This window comes from Punctularia strigosozonata (assembly GCF_000264995.1).
Source record: "Punctularia strigosozonata HHB-11173 SS5 unplaced genomic scaffold PUNSTscaffold_9, whole genome shotgun sequence".
In the NCBI taxonomy this organism is placed as follows: Eukaryota; Fungi; Basidiomycota; class Agaricomycetes; order Corticiales; family Punctulariaceae; genus Punctularia; species Punctularia strigosozonata.
This window is the reverse complement of record NW_006767441.1, coordinates 1,171,078-1,197,166: the sequence shown is the minus strand read 5'-3', so window position 1 is coordinate 1,197,166 and position 26,089 is coordinate 1,171,078. Positions and strand designations below refer to the sequence as shown.

General features: G+C 54.0%; 8 protein-coding genes and 1 non-coding gene across 9 annotated transcripts; 5 read left to right on the top strand and 4 right to left on the bottom strand.

The window, feature by feature from the left end:
• Positions 1–766: 766 nt before the first annotated feature.
• On the top strand, positions 767–961 carry PUNSTDRAFT_38584 (uncharacterized protein; the record flags this gene model as incomplete). Its single annotated transcript, XM_007385587.1, has 1 exon — positions 767–961. A coding segment is annotated over one exon (195 nt), but the record flags the coding sequence as incomplete, so codon positions are not given.
• Positions 962–1,015: 54 nt separating this feature from the next.
• PUNSTDRAFT_70657 (uncharacterized protein) lies at positions 1,016–1,234 on the top strand (the record flags this gene model as incomplete). Its single annotated transcript, XM_007385586.1, has 1 exon — positions 1,016–1,234. The coding sequence occupies one exon, from the start codon at positions 1,016–1,018 to the stop codon at positions 1,232–1,234; it is 219 nt and encodes a 72-aa protein (XP_007385648.1).
• Positions 1,235–1,313: 79 nt separating this feature from the next.
• On the bottom strand, positions 1,314–3,061 carry PUNSTDRAFT_136040 (uncharacterized protein; the record flags this gene model as incomplete). Its single annotated transcript, XM_007385585.1, has 4 exons — positions 1,314–1,799; positions 1,850–2,080; positions 2,127–2,473; positions 2,524–3,061. The coding sequence occupies 4 exons, from the start codon at positions 3,059–3,061 to the stop codon at positions 1,314–1,316; spliced, it is 1,602 nt and encodes a 533-aa protein (XP_007385647.1).
• A 576-nt stretch (positions 3,062–3,637) lies between these two features.
• Positions 3,638–8,384, bottom strand: PUNSTDRAFT_144853 (uncharacterized protein; the record flags this gene model as incomplete). Its single annotated transcript, XM_007385584.1, has 16 exons — positions 3,638–3,679; positions 3,753–3,868; positions 3,923–4,136; positions 4,209–4,374; positions 4,425–4,476; positions 4,543–4,853; positions 4,913–5,170; positions 5,220–5,642; positions 5,695–5,807; positions 5,847–5,973; positions 6,027–6,213; positions 6,261–7,101; positions 7,159–7,276; positions 7,327–7,727; positions 7,780–8,006; positions 8,225–8,384. The coding sequence occupies 16 exons, from the start codon at positions 8,382–8,384 to the stop codon at positions 3,638–3,640; spliced, it is 3,756 nt and encodes a 1,251-aa protein (XP_007385646.1).
• Positions 8,385–8,938: 554 nt separating this feature from the next.
• On the bottom strand, positions 8,939–16,233 carry PUNSTDRAFT_144852 (uncharacterized protein; the record flags this gene model as incomplete). Its single annotated transcript, XM_007385583.1, has 22 exons — positions 8,939–9,237; positions 9,296–9,445; positions 9,502–9,900; positions 9,955–10,161; positions 10,215–10,448; positions 10,502–10,626; positions 10,685–10,913; positions 10,974–11,010; positions 11,063–11,167; positions 11,225–11,790; positions 11,841–11,894; positions 11,953–12,017; positions 12,069–12,237; positions 12,290–12,572; positions 12,620–12,835; positions 12,891–13,007; positions 13,058–13,479; positions 13,530–13,616; positions 13,752–14,051; positions 14,103–14,993; positions 15,531–15,952; positions 16,008–16,233. 22 exons carry the CDS (start codon positions 16,231–16,233, stop codon positions 9,061–9,063), a joined length of 5,481 nt encoding a protein of 1,826 aa, XP_007385645.1. The 3' UTR covers positions 8,939–9,060.
• Positions 16,234–16,472: 239 nt separating this feature from the next.
• Positions 16,473–17,081, bottom strand: PUNSTDRAFT_136037 (uncharacterized protein; the record flags this gene model as incomplete). Its single annotated transcript, XM_007385582.1, has 1 exon — positions 16,473–17,081. The coding sequence occupies one exon, from the start codon at positions 17,079–17,081 to the stop codon at positions 16,473–16,475; it is 609 nt and encodes a 202-aa protein (XP_007385644.1).
• Positions 17,082–17,208: 127 nt separating this feature from the next.
• PUNSTDRAFT_t73 lies at positions 17,209–17,305 on the top strand. The gene has a single exon. It is a non-coding gene; the product is annotated as a tRNA-Ile (tRNA).
• A 312-nt stretch (positions 17,306–17,617) lies between these two features.
• Positions 17,618–21,541, top strand: PUNSTDRAFT_144851 (kinesin-domain-containing protein; the record flags this gene model as incomplete). Its single annotated transcript, XM_007385581.1, has 7 exons — positions 17,618–18,069; positions 18,117–19,399; positions 19,449–19,864; positions 19,926–20,378; positions 20,432–20,564; positions 20,614–20,765; positions 20,822–21,541. The coding sequence occupies 7 exons, from the start codon at positions 17,618–17,620 to the stop codon at positions 21,446–21,448; spliced, it is 3,516 nt and encodes a 1,171-aa protein (XP_007385643.1). The 3' UTR covers positions 21,449–21,541.
• A 151-nt stretch (positions 21,542–21,692) lies between these two features.
• Positions 21,693–25,728, top strand: PUNSTDRAFT_53692 (kinesin). The gene is made up of 14 exons (XM_007385774.1): positions 21,693–21,841; positions 21,912–22,094; positions 22,148–22,158; positions 22,242–22,315; positions 22,365–22,521; positions 22,583–22,726; positions 22,777–23,006; positions 23,066–23,956; positions 24,015–24,344; positions 24,421–24,570; positions 24,632–24,793; positions 24,853–25,180; positions 25,241–25,406; positions 25,488–25,728. The coding sequence occupies exons 1-14, from the start codon at positions 21,810–21,812 to the stop codon at positions 25,528–25,530; spliced, it is 2,901 nt and encodes a 966-aa protein (XP_007385836.1). The 5' UTR covers positions 21,693–21,809; the 3' UTR covers positions 25,531–25,728.
• The last annotated feature ends 361 nt before the right edge of the window (positions 25,729–26,089 follow it).

Below are 26,089 nucleotides of genomic sequence, written 5' to 3'. Positions count from 1 at the left end.
GAGTGCGCGTGCCGCGCCTCCTTGACCATGCTCAATGTTCCACCATGCACGGCAAAGCACTCTCCAACGACCTTCGTGCTACTATTATCCGCATGCTTCCGTTCTTCAGCAGGAGCGACATCTCAATTTGGACTGGAGCTAGTATTCGAACAATTTCACGTGTAGTCAGCCAAACCATGGAAACCGGGTCTGTGGACGCACCGAAGAGTTCGCGGAGGTTGATAGGAAGGGGCCGGCACATTGGGGAGGAAGAACTTGCTGTTGAGTCAAACAAGTTACTTTGAGGCATTACCCGTGACAGTTTCTGACTAGTATATGCACGGTATACTGGCGAAGAACTGCAGCACGTACCTCGAGGATCTCCATAAAGAAATCGAAGATTCCTGTGGCAAATTGGTGTCGAAATCAACTATTTGGAGGTCCCTGAAGAATGCTGGTATGAGTATGAAGAAAGTACGCTGCGCCCGCTGTGTTCTGCATGGCAAATTCTCACTGATGCCGCTGTCGGAAGGTCACACGTATTGCACTCGAACGGAGTGCGGAGAAGCGAGCTCACTATAAGATGAACATCGGGATCAGTTATACTCCTCAGCAGCTCGTATTTGTTGATGAGAGTGCATGGGCAAGACTCGCCGCCTACCGGGGGAAGGCTTGGGCTTTCAGAGGGCGGCGGGCTGTACGTAAGACATTCTTTTGCCGAGGAAAAAGGCACGTATCTCTGCATGCCAATGATCAGCCTTTTGTGAATCCAAGCCGCAGATACTCAATCCTTCCAGCACTGTCACTAGACGGGATAGTCTACACGCATATAGTCGAAGGTTCTTACGACGCCGAACGTTTTGCCCAATTCATCAGCAATTTACTCGATCACATGAACCCATATCCCGGTGTGAACTCCGTAGTTGTCATGGACAACTGCAGGATTCACAAGTCTGACCTTGTACTCGAAATGATTGAAGAACGGTGGGTGATCGGGCACTCTCCCGGATTACACTAACCATAATCTACCAGAGGCATGCGATATGAGTTCCTACCGCCGTATTCGCCAGACCTCAACCCCATCGAGTTGGCATTTTCAGCCATCAAGGCTCGTATTCGACGAATCGGGGCACTGATCATTCCAGCAACGACAGATGATGACGATACGGAGGTGTATGTCCGCCTACATGAAGCTGTTCACTCGGTTTCCGCATCTGATGCACACGGGTGGTATCGACATTGCGGTTACATTTAGTACAGCCCATATTGTGCTCGCAGGATTATATTATGATATTGTACAAGTGCGAGCACCAAGAAGTTACAATATATCAGTCTCATGCATGAGTGCGGCAAGCTTCAACATCAGTCTGTGCGTAGCTAAGAAGCAGGCGTGAAATGCCAATCGGTATCATTGGGAACATGTCACGTAGCTCAGACTTCTCCAGATCCGCAAACTGGTTGATGCGCCGGTAACCCGCACTCGCAAAATGCTCTGAGTACTGCTGAAAGTCGTTGCCATCCCCGCGAGAGCCAGTGTCCAGCGAAGCAAGCCACTCAGATATAAGTGGAAAGGAGCCTGGTTCCATCGAGCGAGATGCCAGAGAAGAGCCATGCATTGCTGGAGGAACAGCCGCCGCAGGACCAGTCATCGGCGGGTTGTAGACGGGGAAGGGCGAGAAGCCTGGCCAAATCGGCCAACCCGATGGAGCAGCTGTATGCAATGTGTTATCCTTTGGCATTGGGCCCCGTGCTCGGGGTTGATCGTCGAAAAGCCTCAGCTTTTCCGGAGGTTTGTCATACGATGTATGCTTCCCAGCAAGCTTCAGTAGTTTAGTACCTGAGCTCACTCGGAATAGTAAAGGGTACGAACAAGCAGAAACGACCAGATACTGAGCTCCTCGTGTGTGAGAGCATGATGCTGGCCAGTCGGCTTGACGAGACATGTCTTGCCGACGTGCGCATCACAGCTATGAAGTTCCTCAAGGCGGGCAAAATGCTCTGCCTGCTTCCTAGGAACAGAGACTTGCTCGTCGTCACTATTCTCGTCGTCACTATTCTCGTCGTCACTATCCTTCCGGTTGCGTTTCGAGGTCTTATTCGACTAGGACATCTGTCAGCGACTGGAACAGGTAATTATTGTGCCGTACTTTGTCTTTTTTGGCTCTTCCCTTCGCAACCGCAGGCTCACTGAGATCTGTGATGATGACTTCAACTTCCTTTGGCGACTTTTTGCTCTTCGATTTTTTTGCCTGATTCATCACCTCCTTGAGATGTGCAAACAGCTCAGCGAGCCCTTGCGCACTAGAGAGACGGCGAGGTTTTCGGTTCTGAGGCTCAGTGGAGATTTTATACCCGATGTCGATATCGCGGGGCTCCTGAATGAGAACTTCGGCTATGGCGCGATGGACTGAGGCCCACGATGACCCAGAGCGAATTCTGACAGTCTCTAATGCACCCGCTTTGTATGGTATCGCAAAAGGGATCATGGGGAGAGCTTTATGGGATCAGCCGCAAGGATATATGCGCATATATTGATGGTCGTACCATCACCGTCCTCGCTCTCATCCGCATTGCTGAGATCATCTGAGTCGTCTCCTGCAGGCCCTTCAAGTCTCCCTGTGTGCTCGAGTTCTTCGGAATCAAGAGTCTCAGAGTCACTGATGTGCGGCGTCGGGCTGACAGTGTGAGGTGCCGACTTCGACCCAACAGTTCCTAGCTCAACGGAACTTCGAGAGAGGCCTAGAAGGCTTTCAACTGCTATGAATCTGTCGGGAGATTCACTGACGAGAATGGAGCTAAGGGAACTCGAAGGATCAACACCGCGAGACAGCTGAGAGGGGGGCTCGTCGAGCTCATCGGCTTCGTCAGACTGTTTTCGCTTTTTCGATACCGGCCGAGGCTTGGGCCTGGGTTTGTTCTGTTCTATTGGCAAGTCCGCCAGGTCGCTAGGTGTAACTGCTGCCCGGCGACGTGATGACGACCTAGTAGGGACCTTGGTCTGTCCCTCGGTGGTGGCATTTCGGGCAGCGGTGTTCCTTTCTTTCTTCTGCTTGGCCCGAGCTTGTTTCTGTGCATTTGCCATCGTTGAAGTCGGGCTTGAGAGCAGGTATGACTGATAACGACAACTATTGGATATGGAAGAGGACAAGCTTGCGAGCTGGTCGCGTGCACTGCCGCAAACTCTTCGTCGTATACACAGGTTCACGAACTCGGAATATAACCACACATGCACTTCGGTGACTAATTCCTACATCATACAAACTTATTCCTGAAGTCCAAGCTCCATGATTGCTCGTCAAACGGTCGATATACTCATATGGTATCCTTTGCACCGAGAGAGATCACGCTATCCGTCATTTCTGCGAGATTTCTAGCCTTGCATCTGCAGAATGTCAAGGGCTACGACTTTCATGTATGAATCATGTTGAAATTCGCCCTCGTTGTCGAGATATCGTCGATATCCTGCGGACGTGCCCAAACGCGACAAAAGTTGCGTTGGAGCACGACGCGCCATCACTTTTGCAAACAGCAGTAAACGTGGAGTACTCGTCGTGTCGTACTCTGCTTGAGCTGACCATCACAGACATCAAGACGAGTCGTGGATGAACTATAATTTAATTGCAAGGAAAGATAGGCTAATCATCTGATACTAATACGCTCAGCCTCCCCACTCCAACCCTTGCTTCTCCACGATGTAAACCTATATCCACCGTCCTGACCTCTGCGCCTATTTCGAATCTCCCGGAAGACGTGAAGCAAACAGCAATACCCACATCTTTCGATTCGCCAACATCCAGCTCTCCAACTGGGATGTCGGACAGTGCATCCTCAAACAAGACGTGCTCGATGGGGTCCATCGCCAAGTCTAAGGCAAGTACGAGCGGCTTGACTGTAACAAAGTGGGATTAGCATATAACAGAAGGGGCCGTATCGAAGAACTCACGAGAAGAGTTGGTCACAGTGACTATCAAGAGTACGAATTCGTTGACAGGAGATGTGTACTTGAGACCCATGCGCTGTATACTGTCAGGCTCGCCATCATCCATCGGCGTCAATGCTAGCTGGACACGAGCCGTCTCTATACGCAGAGACTGGAGCATAGGGAGAGTCATGCGCTGTTGACGTAAGGAAAGCTCTCCAGAGCGACTCCCTCCAGCCTAAGGGATCAGCATCAACAGAGTGTCTGGGCATCAAACTAATACACTTGCCTCACGCCACCGAGCCTTGACGCACTTCAACACCTCTTCTCGGTACCAGAACAGTTCTCGCTGAGTCTTCTCCTGATTCGAAGACAAGCCAGACTTGTCAACGACGAACTGCCGATCAGACAGCGTAGGTATCGATCGCGAAGTGTGCTCTTCGGGAAGCAGAATCTTCTTGAGTGGCAAGAAAATCCTGTCGAGCCAGGTTCAGATCATCGAGCGAGCCACATCCAACAAATTTACCTTGAGGTCGATCCAGGGGCTACCAGCATGTTCACCACTCGTTCAGGTATACCTATGATAGAACATTCAGCAAGTCTCATCAATCACAACCCATGGATATGTGGACCTTCTTGCGTACGCTCGAACGATACCTCGAACGGAAGGCCGTACGTATTCCGAACGTCAACCGCGAACATGCACCAACCCAGCTCCTCAGGCACTTCCGCAAGTGCGTCACCCGGTTGGTCCGTTGACCTTAGCTTTCCTTCTCGCACAGTCGGATAACGCGTGTACGGCAATATGTCCATACCGTGACATTCCAGCATGTTGTACACAGTGACCAGGATGGGATACGAGAGTTGTCGCGTTTGGAACACATTCGAAGGCTGCTGCAGGGACTCCTGCTGACGGTGAACGTAGGCGTACGAGACTTGGATCGTGCCGCTGGTGCTGCAAATCCAGGGTACGATTGGATCAGGTGTATCACAGCAAAATGGTGTACTACTTACCAGCCCACCTTGCCGAAGCAGGTCACAGTGACCGTCGTCTTCTGGCCTGGAGCGAGGCTCTTCACTGCACCCTTCTCGTCCCACGAGAAAGTGGGGCGATGAATGAGGGCGAACTCCGTTTCGTACGTGTCGAAGACGGAAAGCTCCCCATCAGCTAAAGTTTGTTGCGCAGGCCCAATAGTAGAGTCATCAAACTCTATCTTCAAGTAGTCCACGGGAAGCGAAGCTACGTTCTCGAGGGTGATACGCATGACGGAACTGGCAGCATGTCAGAGGGGGACTTGTGCGCGAGGACCACGAGACCAACCGTTCTCCACTGTACAGCATGAGGGCACCATGTGTTAAGGAAGTTCTCCGTATGCGAAGCAAAGGCTGTTCGGGGACCACCTTGCACTCCAGAAACCGTGGTGTCTGTGAGCTGGACGAGGCACCGAGCCTGCTCAAGCGCTTTCGGTTTGCTTCCCAGGGTCGAGATTCGAGCCCGCCATACTTCGCTCTGCCGATTTCGTTCATGATCGCACTTCGCCGGCGGGATTGTCGCGTCTCTTCCTCCTCTGTGGACAGCTGCAATCGAAACTCGCGAGTCACGCCTCCTGGCGCTTGGACGAAGTACCCTTTGACGGCCAAGACTCCAGAACCTTTAGCCTTGCCGACTATGGTGACCGAGTGATACGAGTTGGGGGAGATCACTACTGGCACAGGCTTCGCCTCGAACGGTACACCTGTCGTGCTACGACTCATTGAGCATCATGGAGAGGACATGGTCAACAATAGGAAGTAACCTTAGTGATAAGCTTTGGATCTCCAAGTCGACAGCGAAAGGATTCCGCAACGTCAGGACAAACTCCAGGTCTTCATTCTCGACGACAACAGCCTGGCCCTTGAGAGGTGGAAGCTAAGCTAATGAATGTCGTGAATTGGACACACCACTCACTTGGCCAACCATCGATTTTCTGGGGTTATAGAGGAAGGTCTCGGGGAGTTTGGAAGCGACGGTGCTTGAATTTCTTGTCGCAAGCAGTGACATGGGCCTTTCGATAGGAACGCGCACGAAAGGCAGCCTTCCGTCGCTTGCGTCAGCACACCCATGCGGCATGGATGCTAGATAACTTACGGTGAAATCTCAATACTTGTCACAGGCGGCATGCCCCAGTAGTCGGGTCGCCGGCGATCACCCCGTCGGCGTGCGGTGGCAAGTGCCCGGGTAGCAGTTCCATACAGATGTGCTTGGTCGGCCGTCGTAAGTGCTGTGTGCAACGTTTTGAGAGCTGAAAGTGCAAACTGGGCGACGGATGGGTAATCTACCGACGCTTTAGCAGACATGCATGTGGACTTCAGGGTATCTTACCGGGAAGCGCTTCCGCCACAGCGATCGCTTCGCGAACGACACCAACTTGCAGTTCGGGCCAGCCGAAGGGGTCTTGAACGTCGTCATCGATGCTGCCGTCAGGCTTCTGTGAAGAATCTTCATCTCCTTCTTGCACCTTCTCCTCAGAAAGACTGACGGCTTCCAGGTTGACGCCGTGCACTCGACAGATGTGCCTCACAAGCCGGATCAAGCTTTGATTACCATCATTGCGCTCGTTTTCTCGCGTGGCGACAGATCCACCGGGAATGTTCGCACCCTCGATACCCAATCCGGCACTTGTAACCCGAGAGTGTGATCCCTGCACTATCTCGTTTCGCCCGCAAACGAGGAGATCCATAATACAGCCAAGGAGTTCGCGCATAATATAGGCTTCCTTGCGCTTGTAGCCCAAGCAGGAGTAGAGACCAGCCATTGCTTCTAGGGTTGCTAGTCTTTCGAGTGCTCCGAGATGTAAGAGCCAAGGTCCATGAGCTTGCGCCAGAATATTTGCAATTTGGGATCGAGTAACGCCAGTGATCCGGCTTAAACGCTCCACACCGACATATGAGACACCTTCGGGAGTGGCTAACGTCGGAGGGATCACGGGTTTCGGTCCTGGTTGAAGCATGGTCGTGAACGCAAGAGGTCCCCAACCTTTGGCCGACCAAACAGCAAACAAAAGGGATGACTGGCGTAGGATGGCTTGAGTATAGAGGTACGAATGAAGCATGTAATCGTCGCCATTATCAGAAGGAGGCCCTCTTGCGTAAAGACTGATTGCCTGGGTCAACTTGTCCTGGATATCAGACCACGGTTCCCTTGATGTGCTAAAGGAGGCATTCTAGGCAGACACCGTCGGCACGGATGGACTGTCATCAATGGAGGTGAAATGACGAACGAGTCCATGCCCATCTGACCATGCGTCTACGACAGCGACGACGGCCATGCCCTCAAGAGCGGAAGCATGCCATGCACTATCTTGCGGCAGCTTACACAAGGCTGCAGCTTCTGTATACCTTGGGTGAATATAAGCTGCATACTGTTTACTATTTGAACGTCCTCTTACCATACTGAAGAATCTTCAGTCCGCCCCGCAAGCAGGAAAAGATCTCCAAGTAGCTTGAAAAGACGACCATGGGACGAGGCAGCGCCTATGCCACTCTGACGCTTCTTGGCAGTGGGGACGCCTAATGACGATTGGCGGAATGAATTACCAGCGGGACTGGCGATGCCAGGACCAAGAGATGATTGCCGCTTCGTTACTATCGGAGTTGGTGATTTGCCCCTCAGAAGAGATGCAGGCCCACTCAAATCGGGCTGGCTGCTCCTGGAAGGGAGAGGCGGGAGAGAATCACGTCGGTTATCGTCCAAATCCAATGGAGCCGGCAGATCCGATGGTCGAGGCATACTCGGAAAGAGGGAAGAGTTGAGGTATTCATTCCCTTGAGGACTCTCCAGCGTTCCAGCCTATGACCGTGTTATTTACATCGCAATGCGCGAGTTGTTGTAGGGCACTTACTATGGTCGAGAACTCCCCGAGAATGTTAGAACAGAGGTCGGCAAGTAGGGTGCCGACGTACAGCTTCTTGTTACCCATCATGCTGGGTATCACAACGAGACCAGGTAGTTCATTCCCGACGTTGAGATTCGTATTCCCGTCCCCTTCCTCGAAGACGAAGCAGTTGCTTGCCAGCGGAAATGGGGATGATGATGGAAATAGCTCGCTAACGGACGCGTTGAATTGGGCTAGTATGGACGACAGTGAATCATTCTGGGAGCAAGATGCGATTCCAATCACTCCCAACGGGAAGTTCGAGGGTCGGAAAAGCGATAGGGGAGAGTGTGTCGTTGGGGGCGGGTGCGTTGGGAACGAAAGATGTAAATGTCCTCTCGAGAGAGGATTCGGCATGAATCTAGCTGTTGAGGGTTCACTCTTGGGATGCACGCAATAGATGGAGCAATACCTCGTTCGCCCTTGTTATCAGCCGGTATGTCGCCTAGCCGAATCTGCTCGAACATCCGTATTTCGGATACCCATTTCTCAAAGGTAGGGCGGTTGATGGGCCCGACGGGAAGTAACAAGATGCGGACCTGTGCCAACGACGCGAAAGCATGCACATCCATGGTGTGTCGGGTTCCAGATAGCAGCCGACCGACCAGCGCTCGGTGGCAAGGGCCTCGCGACCTAGCGCCGACTGCAGCAGCGTTGGAAGTACGCGGTGTGAGCTCGGTGTCGTTGCAGGAAAGCGAGGAAGCCTGAGCTGCCGTTGCAGGAAAGCGAGGAAGCCTGCCACCAGGAAACGTATGCAGCTGTTTCGCCCTTCATCTCGCGCACACATCATCTGTTAGTTCATCCTCGAGTGTATTTGCTCTGCCATCTGTTTCCCTCAGTCAGATTGACAACAACGCGCTAATGAAGGACAGGACGTTGGGCAGACTTCTGATCCTGCTGCTTTCCGGACTCTTCCTGTATTACACCTGCTGGACCATCATCTTGGTAAGGGCGGTTGTACCACCCATGAATCCATCTAACGCGACCATCGTAGCCTTTCTTCGGTGATACCAGCCCTGTCCACGATTTCTTTCCAGCCAGGGAGTGGGCTGTACGCGTACCCGCATTCATCCTTGTCATTGGTCTTTCGATCGTGGGCATAGGACTGGGTTTCGCCGTGCTGGATCACGATCAACGAGTGGCAAAAGAACAAGTCCCTCCGCGGCCTTCCCGACGCCTGTAATTGCCTGGGAATCACAGACAATGCTATTACGAACAATGCCATTACGGATTGCCCGCTCCCGAAGGTCAACTAGCTATCCTGACATCTTTCCTGCGCTCCTGCGGCTTCGCGGGCTCTTTGCGCTGCGATTCTGCGGCATGCAGCTTTTCGACGGCAGCGACGTCTCGCCCAATCTGGCCGATTGCGACGTCGAGGGTGATCTCAGGCGGCGGCTCGGAGATACTGCTGAGGGCACGGCCCAGCTACATTCCCAGGTGTCAATGTGGACAGCGGTAGAGAAGGGGTTACTCGGTGGCGTACCTTGTTGTTCGCAACTTCCCCTCGTCCGAGGGACCGTAATCGATTCAGCAAAGTGGCTTGTGCTGAGGAATCCAACGCGAGCACGGAACGGATTTGGTGCAGGAACAAGAAGAGTTCGGCGACAGTTGACCATGCTGAGGTCGTCGCCGGCTGTACCACACAACCATATATGAATTTGTGAGAACCCTATGACGCACTGTACTCACCGAGATCATCCCATCTTCGGCATCTTCGTCGAAACTCGCTATCACTGTGCAGAACGGCGGCCATAATTCATTCCATATCATTTTTGCCACCCCGTCTTCACCCACGCCCTGAAATATTGATGGAAGAGCGCCAACCAAACCACGTTTGTTGAAGACTCTGCGAGCCAGGAGTATCCATAGCCTGATACCAGCGTACGCATGGTTTATGTCAGCCGGAGTCAATTCCCGTTTACTTCCTGTCGAGGAGAACTGGACGAATGGCCTTAACGCGACGTGGTATGCAGCAGAGAAGTTCGTGAAGTGACCGAGTAGGAGAGCCGGCGAATCGTCGGAAGCAGAGTTCAACGCCGCGAGTACCAAGATGTTCCATGCCCGGAGACTCAGAGGGGATGTGTGACGCTAAAGCAAGCTTAGACTCGAGAATACCTGGGATATCGGCTTGCAGTTTCGTACCTCCGCAGAATTCTCACTGAGCATTCTCGTCAGGCCGTCTGGATTGTATTCGGCCGATTTGAGCAACCAATTCGCCACAGACGTAGATGTGTCGAAGTCTGCTGGGGAGTGAAGGGCGGGCGATGTATAACTGGCGAGATAGAAGAAGCAATCTGCTCTCAAGCTAGATATTGCCGTGGGCAGCATGTCTGCATAGTCAGAGATGGCCTCAATACAGAGGATTAGATTATGTGGAGAACACATACTGAACATCCACTTACCTCCATCATCGATGACAGTGAGGAGGAATTCACTCGGGCTTTGTTGCGGAGACCATCCGAGAGCAGCTCAAGGATAGTCTGAGCAACCTGGTTCTGGCCAGTCGGTGGATTCGTCCGGTTCGCCTTTCGATAAAGTGTATCAGTGACTTGGAGTATGTGCCTCAAGCTGGCTGTATCCAGGTTACAGCGCAGAGACACTGCTCGAAGGACGGTGTCAACTGCTTGAAGCAAGACCTATATACTTGTCAGGGTAACCATGCGACTGGCACTCAATCGATCTCACGCACTCTGCTGTGTACTTTATTGTACTGGATCAAAGTGGCAGCCATGTTGATGGTCGAATTGGGATTGAACATCTGAGCATTCCCTTCAGATGCACGACGAGCTATGGCATGCAGGGCCGAGGCAATAACTGTCAAAAGCTATGGGTGAAAAGCTCCGAACAAACTGCGCCGATTTGCGACACTTACATCGCATGTGGTCCTCGGTATAATCGCTATGGTGTACAACCTCCACAAATGTGTTCAGGTTGTTCATGATGGTTTGCACCCTGTGGACGTCCCGCTCCGGAGCTTGGGCTTGACGAAGGGTATCCAACAACAGCATGTCTCTCAAAGATCCTCCCAAAACACCAGCGGACTTGGAATGAGACTCGGTTATATTATGTATCACCTGGAAGAAGGCCTGATCGAGGGGGCGCTATGTGCGATATGAATGCATGCATATCGATGTTCTTCGAAGCGATATCGACAAACTTACTTCACACAAAATAGAAAACAGGCCAGAGGATGCGAAGCTACAGCAAAAAGATGAGTTTCACGACATATTACCGGTGACCGGACACTAACCTGCTTAGCGCCTTCTCGAGGAACGACCTTGCGTGAGCCGCCAGTATGTCGTCGTTGCTGAGGCTCAGAGACGTCATGACTTGAGCTGCGGTTTCTATCATATCGCTGTAGAGTCGATACCGTTAAAGCAGGAATACAATATCATTTGGAAGGCCAACTCACCATATGAGACCATAGTATCGAGGTAGAGGGAACCGTTTGATGAATTCGGTGCATACCGTCAGCGCGAGTTGACGGATTTGATAGCTGGTGTCGGACACGACGAGCCCCAGAACTCGTTTCGCAGCGCGGTTTAACACAGAACGCAAATTGATCAGCGATTTGCTGTCGAAGTCATGCTTATATATGATGATTAGCAAGCATTCCAGAAGTTGCTTTATGACAGTCAATGGAAGACTGTCGAGATCTCTGAGCTCCAGAAATATAGCGAGGACGAGGTCAATGAAAATGGATCCAGCGAGAAGTTTCGAAGGTGATTCTTCGTCCACGCCGCTTCGGCCCATATCTGAAGGCGTCACATCGAAGGGGTAAAAGGCGTCAAGGACTTTCACCAGCTCCCCTATGCACGGATAACTAGACGCGGGTATGACTTGCAGCTCCCCGTATACGGGGGGAGGTTTACGGAAACCCAGGACTGCCGCGAGGCAATTCTTGATCCTTTTGAGGACATTGATGTCAACGGGAACCAGATTGGCCACCATCCCTAGAGCTAACACTACGGTAGAAACCTGGATAATGTCGATTAAGAGGCGTAGAAAGAGGGATACGTCCATCTTACGGAGCACACCGTGGAGTCTCTGTCTTCCAGATCAGAGGAAACTCCCGCGTTATTCTGAGTCGAAGTATAATTAGCTTAGTGAGTACGACGGAACAGCAAGCCTCAGTGATACCTCTGAATTTTCCATGCCGTCCATGTCACCAGGTAAGCAGCGGGCCACGACGTCCCATGAAAGGACTGTACTCATGATTATTGATCAGCGAGAAACGTGCTTCGGTATTTTCTTACCTTGCCAACGGGGGAAATGGGATCTGAGCTGGATGAGGAAAGAAGTAAGTCTAATACGCTCCTCCACGGGGGCGTCCTCCATCGTCTCATCCCAGCAACGTGAGATAGCTTCGAAATGCGCTGGGAGGAGTGACTGGGACCAAGAATCTACAGCGGTGCGTATCTCCTCCTTCACCAGTCCGTGAGCATTCGCAACATGATCGATGAGGAGCCGTACCTACAGCTTCATCGGACCAGATGGCGGAGAAGAAATAGTAAAAGATGTCTGAGATGCTCGAACGCCACTTCCTATCTTCCAAAGAAAATGCGGGATTCGGTAGGTCCATAATGATCTTGAAGAGACGGGTCGAAGCTTGTATGCGTAGTTCCCAAGGAGACCCGCTTCCGTAGATATCTTGCAACATTAAATGGAATGGGGCTGGATCAGCGACCAGAATGCGGAGTAGAAGCCGCATTCGGATTGCGGATATTTCGTGATGTTGCACAGCATAAAACTTCCACATGCTAGTGCCATGTATGAATAAAGGGAGTTGAAGATGATTTGAACTCACCATTGGCAGAGCACGGGACTCTCAACGCTCACGAAGTCCCCCACGCGTACCTCTTCGGCAACCTTGGTATCACATAGAACAACGTCCAGAAACTGCGCAACAATACAAGTTATCTCGTCGATGCCGAAATCCGCATATCGCTTTAAAGCATCAATGAATTCGGAATCGACGTCGATGGCTTCCGCGATCGTTGAAACCCGATTCCCCACATTTCGACTGCGCCATTATGATTGTGGTTTTCCACCAAGTTGAAGAAGTATTCATGACTCACCGAGAAGGTAGATGCTTTATCTCCTCTTCTCGAACCAGACCTCGGGTTTTAACGTTATTGCGTTCGCAACCATAGACAAGCAAGCAAACTGCTACGGAATGCTTGATGAATGATATCCTATTATTATTCAGCGCCAGCACCCAGATCAAGCACGGCTCAGTACCCACAGCTCGGATGGAATAGGTCCAGCGCGAAGGGCGCCGGAAATCTCATCGTAGAAGCGCGTGTGTAAGACGGAAACGAGTTTCTGCAGTTCCGGACGACCACGCGACTTCATCCATGCGGACAATAGTGCACTTTGCACGAGGGACATTGCGTAAGTCATTGTCAAGCCAAGGTGCTGCCCACCGATGTCCACGATGTCCAAGAAAGTTCCGGAAGGAATATCAACACCTGACCGGGCAAAGAGATGCAGCCATGCTACAGAGCGCAGGAAACCATCTGCATCTTGTAGCGCTGTTTTCTTCAAGAGCTCCCAAGGATTGAATGAGGCAAGCAGGAGCGTATCGCCTGAGAGCATCATGGTCATACTTCGCCTGTGACTAATTTCGGTCTCCCGATTGACCAGTCGAGACAGGGACGCTATAGGCTAATAGATCTGTTGAGTTGAAAAGACACACCACAATCACGTCCACGCACTTGTTGGTCTCCGGCAAGGGCTGCTTCCGGGCGTGAGTGAAGCCAGTCGGAGAGGACATCTTCAAGAGGATTGAACAAGAGTCCACTCTGTGTCATTTTGATGACATGCCGTAGGCTTAGGTCAGTCCTTGTAGCGACAAGTGACTGCTGTAACGGATCAGGGAGGACATTGCAGGAGGACTGTCTGAGGACGCTGACCGCTCTATGTTCCCGGTCCCGTACCGTTGAAGGTAGCACTCCCATGCTTTCCTCTGCTAGCTCGTCGCAGAGCTCTCGTATAGTGTGGCAGTAAACCGCCGGGTCTTTGTTGTACAGAGCCAGCATCCAGGGAATGGCGTACTTTCTCCGTAACTCCAGGCGGTACTTCGAATAGTCGTTACCGCTGGGTCTGGCGCCGGTGGTCAGGACACGTAGCTCGGACCATGCTGGCCATATTTGTTGAGATACCGGACCAGATCGCATACCGGGTACGGTGGCGGTCATCGACACGTATTCCTTGATGATCCTGGCTACGCGGGTCTCCTGTTGAAAAGAAATAAGGGCAGCGTCAAGTAACAGGGAGCGTCAACGTACTTCTGCAACCACCCAGGCAACCACAGCTCGGGCAAGCCTTCGCAGAGCGTAATCGGTAGCCATCCCATTAGGCCACAGCCGGCGCAACAACAGCAGAAAGCCAGCCTCATTCATGCTGATGTCCAGGTCGGAAAGACAAGCCTCGACAGCACCAAATAGAGTCTCGACTTCGGACGATAAATCCAGGCCAAGAGGAAGAGGAAAGGAGCATTGCACTTCGAACGGCCGCGCGTCCTCGTCAAAGAGTAGTGGGTTGCCATCTGTTCGTGTTATAAGGCCCAGATTGTGTAGATGATCGAGGAAGTGTCGAGCGGCAGCTTCCGACTGTAGGCCGATAACATGCCCCAATGCATCGCGCAGATGGGCCAGATTGGTCATCTCAGCGGGTTGCGATGAGGAGTCCGACTCGACTTCGTCCATAAGTTGATCAGGATTGACGCTAAGCAATCCAGGGGGAGTGCCGCCTGGAAGATGGGCCCGATCGAAGGGCGTCTTGATCACTGTGGTGATGTACGTAATGAGCGGCCAGTCAAAGTACATCGAGAAATCTGTCGTGTTGACGCCGTTCTCTTCCATATAATCGGTCACGGCAGACGAGATCTGAAGGCGGCTGGTTCCGAGGTAGGCCTCGTATAGCCTCACGCAATAGTGAAGCTCAAACTCGTCTAGTTTATCCAAACGAGTCCCATGGCGGCAGACGGCGACAGAGCTCTGAGCAGTGCCATGATCGAGTATGTGCATCTCAAGCCATAGCACGGCATGGAGCACGGAGATTTCCTCGAATGTACGTTGTTCCAGGTCGGCTTTAGTAAGCAAGAGCCCCTTATGGCTTCTAACGAAGGAATGTCTGAGCACGTCGTACTCGATGGTGATGTGCGAAGCGTCAAGGGGCTGCGAACGACACCGCGGCAGTGATATTCCACGGAACATGATCTCCGTCAGGCAAGAACGATGTGCAAAATGGTTGCAGGTCACGCATCGGTATGCTTGAGCGGCACAGCCCCAGAGTGGTTCCCGACAATGAAAACACAGTGTCAGAGAGAAAAGGCTTGTGAGACGGAAATGATGGTGGTCGACGTGTATCTGATCAATTGCTTTGTCGTTGCGCGCTGGAACAACGTCGCAGAATCTCTGGATAACGAGTTTGCCGGTGCCATCGGTAGTGGACCTGTAGTGTGCTTCCGAGTAACCATCAGGATAGTCGTAACAGTCGAGATGAACAGCGCAGAAGCAGAACGGGCAGAACAATCCAAAGCCTTCTATGGGTCTTCTACATTTCCAGACTAAACAATGCAGTGGCGTCAAACACTCGGACGGCGAAGGAGATGTCTGTGGAGGGAAACGCCAGGGGAGGAACTGATGGGTGTGACCATGAAGGGTGTGATAGGGCGGATTTGCATTCGCATGAACACTCAGCGGTCTACTGACGAATGTATGACCCAGCGACTTCGGCCAGTAGCGAGACAACAGTGACAAAGACCCAAATCTTGCTTTCTCCGAGTGATAGGCAACGACGCTGAGCAGATCCAAGTAGATGTCAACTTTCGCCTGCATCATCGTTTCGAAAAGCGAATAGAAGCTCTGAGCAGTTGTATGATCGTCCGGCGAGGTAAACTCCAGATGCTCGAGGGCCGTTGCCAGTACGTTGGACACCACGGACGAGATGTGGTATACGGACAACGACTGCAAGGGAGAAGTAGCCGAGACAAGAGTCGGGTTTTCTTTCCCTGTAGGCGTCCATGGAGCCCATGAGAGTGTGTTATGCACTAGGAAAGGATTCTCGGTGTCGTCGTCTGCTTCCTGCACCGTGATGGCAACAGGCGCAGGGTCATTATCCTCCTCTTGGTCATCTGACCAGCCAGTCAGATAAAGCGCACACAATTCTAATCGAAGATCAGAATATACCTAGTTCTGACTTCTCAAGCGCGGAGGTGCTTTTCTCCACCCAGCGCTCGTTCTCAAGTATGTCCAGCATGAGGCGAAGAAGCTCCTCAAAGAATAACAGCAGCCGTGGCCACATTTGCTTTCGAAAGGTGGAGAATGCTGGGAGCACGGCATAGCAAATTTGTGCCAAGATCTCGGGACTGCGGGCATTAACGCGAGTCATATATCTGGCCACCTCGAGGGACATGGCCTGCAGAGCATTTGGAGGTCGGAACGGTCTAGGCGAAGATATCTGATATCGACAATCTTCGGAGATGATCGAACTCAATACGTCCAATATTTCGAGTGTCAAGTCAGAAGACTGCACGGCAGTGTTGGGATTCGGAGAAGGTGAGCGAGAACGGTTCCGCGTATTCTGCGCACTAAATCGTCGCAAGCGAAAGGGGGAGATACGATTTAGCGAGTTGCGAACGCCGTCATTAGCTCCTATTCGTCTAGTGCGAGTTCATCATCCTCAGCTTCAATAACAGTGTTGATGAGGTGAACATACTCGCTATCAAAGACTTCGGTCGCAACTGCGAGTACCTCCTGCATCTGTGAAAGCAGCTCACAAGTTCTGTTCGTAGAAAACACAGCTCCGTCATCTTCATCGTCACTTTCGTCCTGACCTGTCGCTCGCCCTTCCCCATTCGCCCTTGCGGATTTGAATTTAACGGCTCCCCGGAGAGTCTCTGCCACAGAACCAGTCCCTATGTCATCCGCGTTCGCCGAACCCTGCTTGAACTGATCGAATACGGAAGGCGGTTTCGGCCGGCGACGCAGCTGCTCCAGAGAGTGAGCGAGGAGTTTCTGCAGTTCTGCACGAGGTTTGTGAGACGGTCGTGGGATGGAGAAGGAGGGTAATCTGGGCGAGACGGGGCTGACTTCGCCATCGCTGAGGGCGTCATCTGAGATGGATGGTCGGGTCAGTGGTACATCTCTTGAGTTCCGGGATGCATATCTGTGCGAGTTTTCGAATACAGGAGACAAAAGTGTTGAGTCAATGTCGGGCCGCCTGCCATTAACATCGAGGTTGGGAGGGCTGGGACCAGTCATAGGTCCAATGGGCAAGCAGAAGAGTTGCGATCGCCGAAAGTGGCGACGCGAAAGAGTTGAGGTCGGTGGCGAAACACTGTGGTCCCAATTTACCGGCTATTTACGCATAGGCTGAAAGCCCACTGAGGCTCCCATGGCGCAGTGGTAGCGCTTTGTACTTATGTGGATACATTGTGTATTGCATGATTATGCAATGGTCGTGAGTTCGATCCTCACTGGGAGCATAATATTTTTTGCTTTTCAGACCTACATACTAGGTAGCCAGCGAAGCAACTTTCGGTGGTACAGGCTACTACGCAGCTCGCGCCGCAATGATATATGTCGTAAAGTTCCGGCCCGGACCTGCCGTCTGAGCTCGATCACGTGACCGTTCCGAGTTGGTTGACGCGACACGAGCTTTCCGAATCGGTCTGGAGCACACATATCCTGTCTATTTTCTCGAGATAGCCGTTATGGCTACTCGTCGCGCTCCATCGGCGCGAAGTCGAACAACTAATGGCGGCGGGGCACCTCAGCCTGCGCGATCCCAATCTGCTATGTCTAAACCCGGTCCATCTCAACGTTCAGTGCCGACACCTGTTGAAGATACCTTCCAGCCTCAGGATTCACTCGCACCCTCAACCATCCCGACATCTCCCAAGAGACGAGGCACCAATCTGAAGGCGGATGAACATGGAGAAACTAATATCAAGGTGGTCATCCGTTGCCGTCGCCGATCAGACCGCGAAGTGCAGGAAAACTCGCCTATTATCGTCAGCTCGCAGGGAGCCCGTAGTCAGGAGCTTTCTATCGAAACGGCCGCTCCGGTCTCAAGCTTAGGATTGGTCACACTACCCCCTACTCGAACATACCCTTTTGACTTGGTATACGGCCCTGAAGCAGATCAGGCCATGGTCTATCAAGACGTCGTGGCACCGATGCTGGAGGAGGTGCTGCAGGGGTACAACTGCACGCTATTTGCATATGGTCAGACGGGGACTGGAAAGACGTGAGCAGGATCTCTATAATTTCCTCATCTTGCTTATCCCTATAAAGGTATACGATGCAAGGCGACCTTTCTCCGACGCCTTTGGGCAACCCGTCGCCCCAAGCTGGGATGATTCCACGCGTGCTCTTTCGCCTGTTCCATCAATTGGAGGCAACGGTGGTGGACTACAGCGTCAAAGTCTCTCTTATCGAATTATACAACGAGGAGCTACGGGATCTGCTCGCGCCTGAACTCTCCGCGCCTGCTGGATCTACCCAGCCAATGGGTCGGGGCACGTCATCAAAGGATCTACAGGACGGCGGTCTGAAGATCTTCGAAGACGCGTCGAAGAAGGGCGTGTTCATCCAGGGCCTTCAAGAGGTGAACGTGAAGGACGCGAAAGACGCGATGGCTGTCCTCACGAAGGGCAGTCAACGCAGACAGATCGCGGCGACAAAGTTCAACGACCATTCAAGTCGCTCTCATTCGGTTTTCTCCATCACAGTACATACCAAAGAGACCTCATCGCTCGGCGACGACCTTCTGCGCGTCGGCAAGATGAACTTGGTCGACCTGGCTGGGTCGGAGAACATTGGGCGGTCAGGAGCGGAGAACAAGCGGGCGCGCGAGGCCGGCATGATTAATCAAAGCTTGCTCACGCTCGGACGGGTCATCAATGCGCTCGTCGACCGCGCATCCTACGTACCATATCGGGAGTCGAAGCTCACACGATTACTGCAGGATTCGCTAGGTGGTCGGACAAAGACCTGCATCGTGGCAACTGTATCTCCTGCACGCTCCAACATGGAAGAAACGCTATCAACCCTCGATTATGCCATGCGCGCCAAGTCGATACGCAACAAGCCGGAGGTCAACCAGCGGATGACACGGAACGCGCTGCTGAAGGAGTACGTCGCGGAGATCGAGAGGCTGAAGGCGGACGTTCTAGCCGCTCGTGAGAAGAATGGCATATTCTTCAGCGAGGAGACGTGGACGCAGATGAGCGCGGAGCAGGAGCTGGCGAAGACGGAGATGGAGGAGGCGCGGCGACAGGTCGAAATGGTGGAAAGTCAGCTCAGGAGCGTGCGCGAAGAGTTCGAGCAGAGCATGTCTTTGCTCATGAAGCGGGAAGGAGAATTGAAGAAGACGCAAGAGACCCTGGAAGGGCGGGAGAAGGAGTTGGAAGTCAGGGGGCGGGAGTTGCGAAAAGTAAAGGGCGCGCTCGAGGAAGAGGTGGTTGTGCGGAAAGCTTACCAGACCAGCGAGACAAGCTTGGATGGTGTTGCGACCGGGCTCCGGGACGTGGCTCACGAGAGCTTGAGGGATCTCGCCGCGCTCTTTGACAAACTTGGTCGGTCTGTTGTTCTTGCAACCGTGTTGAAGTTCATGTTTCTCTGTAGACCGCAAGTCGGGGGTGCTGGGAGCCAATGCGAAGGTCGTCCTGAGTCACGGCAGGATCCTCGCTGGGGATTTGTCAGGCCTTTCAAGCAAGCTTGAAGAATTCTTCAAGACATCGACCCATCATGCTTTGCAGTTGCGCACGGAAGCCGAACAGTATCAGCACAAAGAGCAGCAAGTCCTTAATCAGCACTGCGATAAGATAAACGAGCAGCTGAGGAAAGTTCAAGAACTTCTTGGCGTCGTTCAAGCGAAGGATCAGGTCGTGGGCGAAGCTGTCAGGACCATACAAACCACGGTGGACGACACGGTGGAAGGCTTGAAGACAGGCTTCGGCTCATGGGCAGACGGCTTGCGCAAGAAATGCGAAGCTATGTGCAGCGACGTCGAAATCGCCGATTCTGCTGCACATGTCGCCGTAAGTGCGAGTTCCCCTCCAGAGTTCCGCGTCGACTTCTGATCGCCTCTATGATTGTTAGGCGGAGAGGGCGCTTAAGTCTACTGCGTCCTTGATTGACACCATCATACGGGAGGCGCAGCAGTTCATTGAGGACGAGCGCAAATCGGCCTTGGCTGCTAAGAACATGACAGATACCGTCGTCAACGCGGAAGTACTACGGTTACGAGAGCAAAACGCTCTCCTGGTGCAGCTGCTTGACACGCAGAAGGTCGATGCTGAACGGGCACGGGATGATTTGCTGCAACGCGTCTCGGGCCTTTTGGGAGAGTTTACCGCCGAGCGGGATCGTAGCTTGCGCGAGACCTTCAAGGTCATCCATGACAGCAACGACGTGGCAGAGCAAAACATGTCGGAATTCACCCAAGCACATTCGAAAGGGATCGCCCAGATGACGGAGAGGGGGAAGACATGGTCCGAGTCACTGGAGAAACGCTCCGGAGAAGGCAAGAGGACTCGAGACGGCGTACTCAAAGTCGGTATTCCTATTAACCATCGTCTCTTGCTATTCTCACCTCGGCAACGCAGTCGCTGGTCGCATCGCACAGCGCGGTCAAAGACGGAGCTGCTGCAATTCGGGATCAAGTGTCGGCCTCTGTTGCGAGCTATTCAACCGATATCCAACGAAGTACGCAAGCTTTGAACACTGCTTGTGCTGGAGGTACGCTAGTCACTGTGCAATTTCACGGTGTATTGAACGCCCCATACAGCCCATGACCGGTTCAACCGAGCAAAGCGCGCACGGTTGGATGCTACAAACCAGATAGCAGCCGACGCGCAGTCCGGGTATCGCACACTTCAGCAAGGGATGACGTCCACATCCAAGAACATCGGGGCGGCGATGGGCAAGGTCATCTCCGAGGTGAATACTACGTTATTCCTGCGTATGGATTCGCCAATATTGATTACGGACCTCAGGGCAATACGCTCTACAACATGACGGAGTCATTCCACTCAAGCGCAACTTCGTACGTCTCGTCGGCGAGGCAGGCTACGCAGGCCATCGTCGAACAAGGGACAAGAGAAGACAGGCCAACAGGAGCTACACCCTCAAAGCGCAGTTGGAAATACGTCGATCGGTGGGAGCTGGCGAAGCCTCGGGACGCTCTGTTGCGCGACTGGCGCCAGAACGGCAGCTCTTCGGTTGGAGACGAAACCTTCACCGCCGAGCATTTGCCGCTCCCTGACGACGAAGAGGACGTCGATGTCGCTGATGAGGCGCCTTTCTCCCTGCTCGACGAGGACACTCCTATAGCCGTGCGGGTGGAAACCACGCCAATATCGCCTCCTCTCGAAGAGATGCCCAGTTCGCCACCAAGGCAGGAGGTCCTGGCAGAAGAGGCGCCGTCATCACTGCTTAACGAGGACATGTCTCCTGCTTTGGCATCCTCGGTGTCCTCTGTGTCTTCGGCATCAACTATAGCACCTCCAGTGGTACCATTGAAGAAGATTGTTGGAAAGCTATCCAAATCGGGCTTACCCAAGATGGGAACCTTGAGGGAACGGTCCTCGAACGTTCCTGCGCGGAGCAGACGTGTGCGATAGACACATCCCTGGTATCCATACTCACCATCTATCCTTATTATACTGTACCTGTAGACATCCTGCTATTATGATGTACATATCTATACAATCAACAGTTGTAGGGGACGAGGATATCAATTCAGCACAAGCTCGTGCCGTCCGCAGTGGCCCGCGGCGCCTCGTTGCGCGCGCGTAAGCCGAGTCGCGATCGCGACGTGAGCAAATAGACCAGCCACGACTCTCTCTCTCGCGCAATACCCCTTCACGACCTCGCTCCTTCGGCTCACGACTAGAATCCGACTTACGGCGTCTGCAGACGCGACTCGAGGCGCATTAGAGCCTTACACGACAATATACTACCTTCCGTTGGCGTCCGATAGCCATGGCTTCGACCAACATCAAGGTTATCTGCCGGTGCGTAACCCCGTGGCTGCTGCCGGTTCATCGTGCCTGTCTGAGCGCGTTATTCGTCTCAATGCGACAGATTTCGGCCTCCAAATTCCCTGGAGATGCGGGAGGGCAGCAGCATCGTCGTCGACTTTGACGAGAACTTGCAGACGGTGAAGATGAAGACCGCGACTGGCGCAGAAGCGGGTGGGTTCACCTTTGACAGGGTGTTCCCGATGGGGACGAGGCAGGAGGAGATATTTGAGTACGGAGTGAAGGAGTACGTCCACGACCGATTTCTTTCATGATTTACCTGTTTATTGTGTTCCGTAGCATCGTCAAGGGTGAGATCATCCTTATCATCCCCATGCATTCCCATCGGGTACAACCCACCGTGTTCCTTCGGAGCGCTAACGTCAGGATGCAGATGTGCTTGATGGATACAACGGTACAGTATTCGCGTATGGCCAAACCGGTAGCGGGAAGACTTTCACGATGATGGCACGTTCCTAGTTCAACTTCGCTGATTGCGCACTGAACATGTCAATAGGGCGCCGATCTCGACTCAGAAGATCTGAAGGGTATAATCCCGCGAATAACTGAGCAGATCTTCCAGTCCATCGTGGAATCGGACCCTAGCCTGGAATATCTCGTCAAGGTGTCCTACATGGAGATCTACTTAGAACGCATTCGTGATCTCCTCGCGCGTGAGTCGCCCTCGTGATGTCCTGATCTACACCCAGAGTGTATGCGCTAAGCTCTGTGCAGCCCAGAACGATAACCTGCAGGTGCACGAGGAAAAGTCGAAGGGCGTGTACGTGAAGAATCTGTCCGATTACTATGTGAGCAGTGCGCGGGAGGTGTACGAGATCATGCGACAGGGCGGTCAAGCCCGCATCGTCTCCGCAACCAGTGGGTTCCACCGTCTCCCCTTCTGAGAAGGTAGTTAATGCCTTTTGTAGACATGAACGCCGAGAGTTCGCGCTCGCACTCGATCTTCCTCATCACCATCATCCAACGGAATACGGAAACGGGTGCGCAGAAGACGGGCAACCTGTACCTCGTCGACTTGGCCGGCTCGGAGAAGGTCGGCAAGACGGGCGCGTCGGGCCAGACGCTCGAGGAGGCGAAGAAGATCAACAAGTCGCTCTCCGCGCTCGGCATGGTTATCAACGCGCTCACGGACTCGAAGGCACGTTCTCTACCCTTGTCCCCAGCTGCGTCTTTAACGGAGCTTCCTCCCCTCCACAGTCCAAGCACATCCCCTACCGCGACTCGAAGCTGACCCGTATCCTGCAAGAGTCGCTCGGCGGCAACTCGCGCACGACGCTGATCATCAACTGCTCGCCGTGCTCGTACAACGACCAGGAGACGCTCTCGACGCTGCGCTTCGGCATCCGCGCCAAGTCGATCAAGAACACGGCGCGGGTGAACGCCGAGCTCTCTCCGCAGGAGCTCAAGCTACTGCTCTCCAAGGCGCAGGCGGCCAATTCGAGCTACCAGAAGTACGTCGAGGCGCTCGAGGCGGAGGTCGCCATCTGGCGCTCGGGCGGGACCGTGGACGAGGCCAACTGGGCGCAGCAGGGTAAGGCGCCCGCGTCGGGCGCGGCGGCGCAGAAGCCAGCGGCGTCGCCGACGCCGTCGAGCGCGCGGAGCATGACGCCGGCGATTCCGGCGCTGGAGAGCATCAAGGGCGAGCTCGGCTCGCGGCCGCAGACGCCGACGGTCGTCGGCCTGGACAAGGACGAGCGGGAGGAGTTTTTGAGGCGGGAGAACGAGCTGAGCGACGCGCTGGCGGAGAAGGAGAGCGCGCTGGCGGCGGCGGAGAAGTTGGCCGGGGAGCTCAGGGAGGAGCTCAAGTTCTTGAAGGAGCAGGAAGGGACGCTGTCGGCGGAGAACAAGGCGATGTCTGGGCAGGTGAACGAGCTGCGGTTGCAGGTCGAGCGGCTGAGCTACGACGCGAAGGAGGGCGCGATCACGATCGATATCCTGAAGGAACAGTTGCAGGATTCGAAGGGCGAGCTGGAGGAGGTGCGCAAGACGATGGCGGAGCTGAAGAGCAGCCAGAAGGACGCGAGCGTGGAGGACAAGGAGAAGCGGAAGCAGGAGAAGATGGCGATGATGATGGCCAAGTTCGATACGGTGAGCCCTGCCTGGTCCTCCCGTGCTCGGTGCGTCGGGCTGATGCCTGAGTTTGTAGCAGGGCGCGTTCTCGGAGAAGGACGAGCAGCTGCGGAGCTTACTGGCCAAGCTGGACCTGATCGACTCAGACGAGGCGGTGGCGAGCCTGACGGCAGAGGACATCACGGCGGTGCGGCGACAGCTTGGCGAGAGCCAGAACCTGCTCCGGGAGACGGTGGACCGGCTGCGGTTGAGCCAGGAGGAGAACGAGATGATCATGCGCCGAAGGGACGAGCTCGAGGAGCGGGTGGGTGCGCTCGAGGCCGAATACGAGGAGCTGCTGGAGAAGACGATCAACGACGAGGAGACGAGCAACGTGGACGTGGGCGAGTCGATGGCGGAGCTCAAGGTACGGTGTATCTCGTCTCGTTGGCGCGGAGTATCGGCGCTTACACGTGGTGCTTTTTTGTTTTCTTTTTGGGCAGAACAAGCTCGAAGCGCAGTACGCGGCCAAGCGCGAGGCGCACTTTAGCGAGGTGCACGATCTGAAGCAGCAGCTCGAGCTTAAGGCGAATGAGCTGCGGAGCGCGCATGCGAATATCGAGAGCCTCAAGTCGTTGAACGAAGAGCTGAAGGTTTGTGATTCGTGGGATTCCATTTGCGAGGGCTTTTTATAACGCTCGTTCTACACTACAGCGTGCGTTCGCGGTCACCACTGCTGGTGTCGAAGGCGGCAAGAACCTGGCGGAGAGCGCGCAGGACCTCGAACGGACGCGGAAGGCGATCAGCGTGCAGCTGGCCGAGTTTGACGGCGTGAAAAAGTCGCTCATGCGCGACTTGCAGAACCGTTGCGAGAAGGTGCGTATTGATTCGATGTGATGTCAGAGAGGGGGGCGTCATTGAAGACTTGTTTGCAGGTGGTCGAGCTCGAGATCCAGCTGGACGAGATCCGGGAGCAGTACAACAACGTGATCCGGAACAGCAACAGCAAGGCGCAGCAGAAGAAGATGGCGTTCCTGGAGCGGAACCTGGAGCAGCTGACGGTGGTGCAGAAGCAGCTCGTGGACCAGAACACGGCGCTGAAGAAGGAGGCGGGCATCGCGGAGCGTAAACTGCTGGCGAGGAACGAGCGGATCCAGAACCTGGAGGCGCTGTTGCAGGACGCTGACCGGCGGCTGGCGGTGCAGAATCAGAAATTCGAGGCGCAGCTGCAGGCGGTCAAGGAGCGGCTAGACCAGGCGCGCGGTGAGTGATATCCATATCATCGTCTTGGCGAGTGGTGTTGATGAGCATGTCGTCTTGCAGCGCAAAAGGCGGCGGCGGGGTCGACGCTCAGCTTTGGGAGCAGGATCGCGAAGCCGTTGAGGGGCGGCGGGAGGAGCGCGGCGGCGACGGCGGGGCCGACGCCGATCTCCGGCGGCGGTGGATCGTCGTCGGCGAACCCGCTCGCACGGCTGCAAAGCGAAGAAGGGTGCGTGACCGCGGCGGTTTGCGCGGAAGTTTTTCTTACCAACGTTGATGACCGTGACTGACGTAAATGTTGGACGCGCAGATCTGGGCAGAAGCGGGCATCGTGGTTCTTCAATTCGCGGTGAGGGAGAAGACGGCGTGGCTCGTCTTTTTCCGTCTTCCGGGCGCATATAACGTGGGCGCGTGCATATAACCACAACATAACATACATAAATCTCCTCGTCGCATACCAGCTGCTCCTCTCTCTGTAATTTTCCTCCCTCGCTTTGGACGCAATTCGGACGTACACTCGAATTCTCATGCTAATTTTATTTGCATATGACGGAGATGGAACCCGTAACGCGGAGGCGGGCGCTGATTGGCCGGCGGGGGGCTTCGGGCGGTGACAGGCGCGAGGTCGAGGTCGTGTACGTAATCACACGGGGCGGTGACCAGAACCGGAAGAAGTTCTCGTGATGACGCGATATCGGCCGTTTGTGGAAGGGCAGCGTTTATTTTGTGAGCCAAGCGCCCTGCTACGGGTTCCTCGTCTCGTCGGAAGCTGCGGATGTATATGTCGGATGCCCGACCAGGAAAGGCCGGAGAGGAGGAGGGACCGGCGGAGTGGATCGGCGTATTGGAGAAGAAGCCGTGGGCGGAGGTGATGCGCGAAGACCGGGGCAGTTGCCTGATTGGGAGCGAGAA

What these genes read in the sequence shown, in the direction of transcription:
- PUNSTDRAFT_53692 (XM_007385774.1), top strand. Translation starts at nt 21,810, where the DNA reads ATGGCTTCGACCAACATCAAGGTTATCTGCCG. An exon ending in CATTCGTGATCTCCTCGCGC is followed by an intron (nt 22,522 to 22,582) that starts GTGAGTCGCCCT and finishes AGCTCTGTGCAG; the next exon opens with CCCAGAACGATAACCTGCAG. An exon ending in CGTTGAACGAAGAGCTGAAG is followed by an intron (nt 24,571 to 24,631) that starts GTTTGTGATTCG and finishes TCTACACTACAG; the next exon opens with CGTGCGTTCGCGGTCACCAC.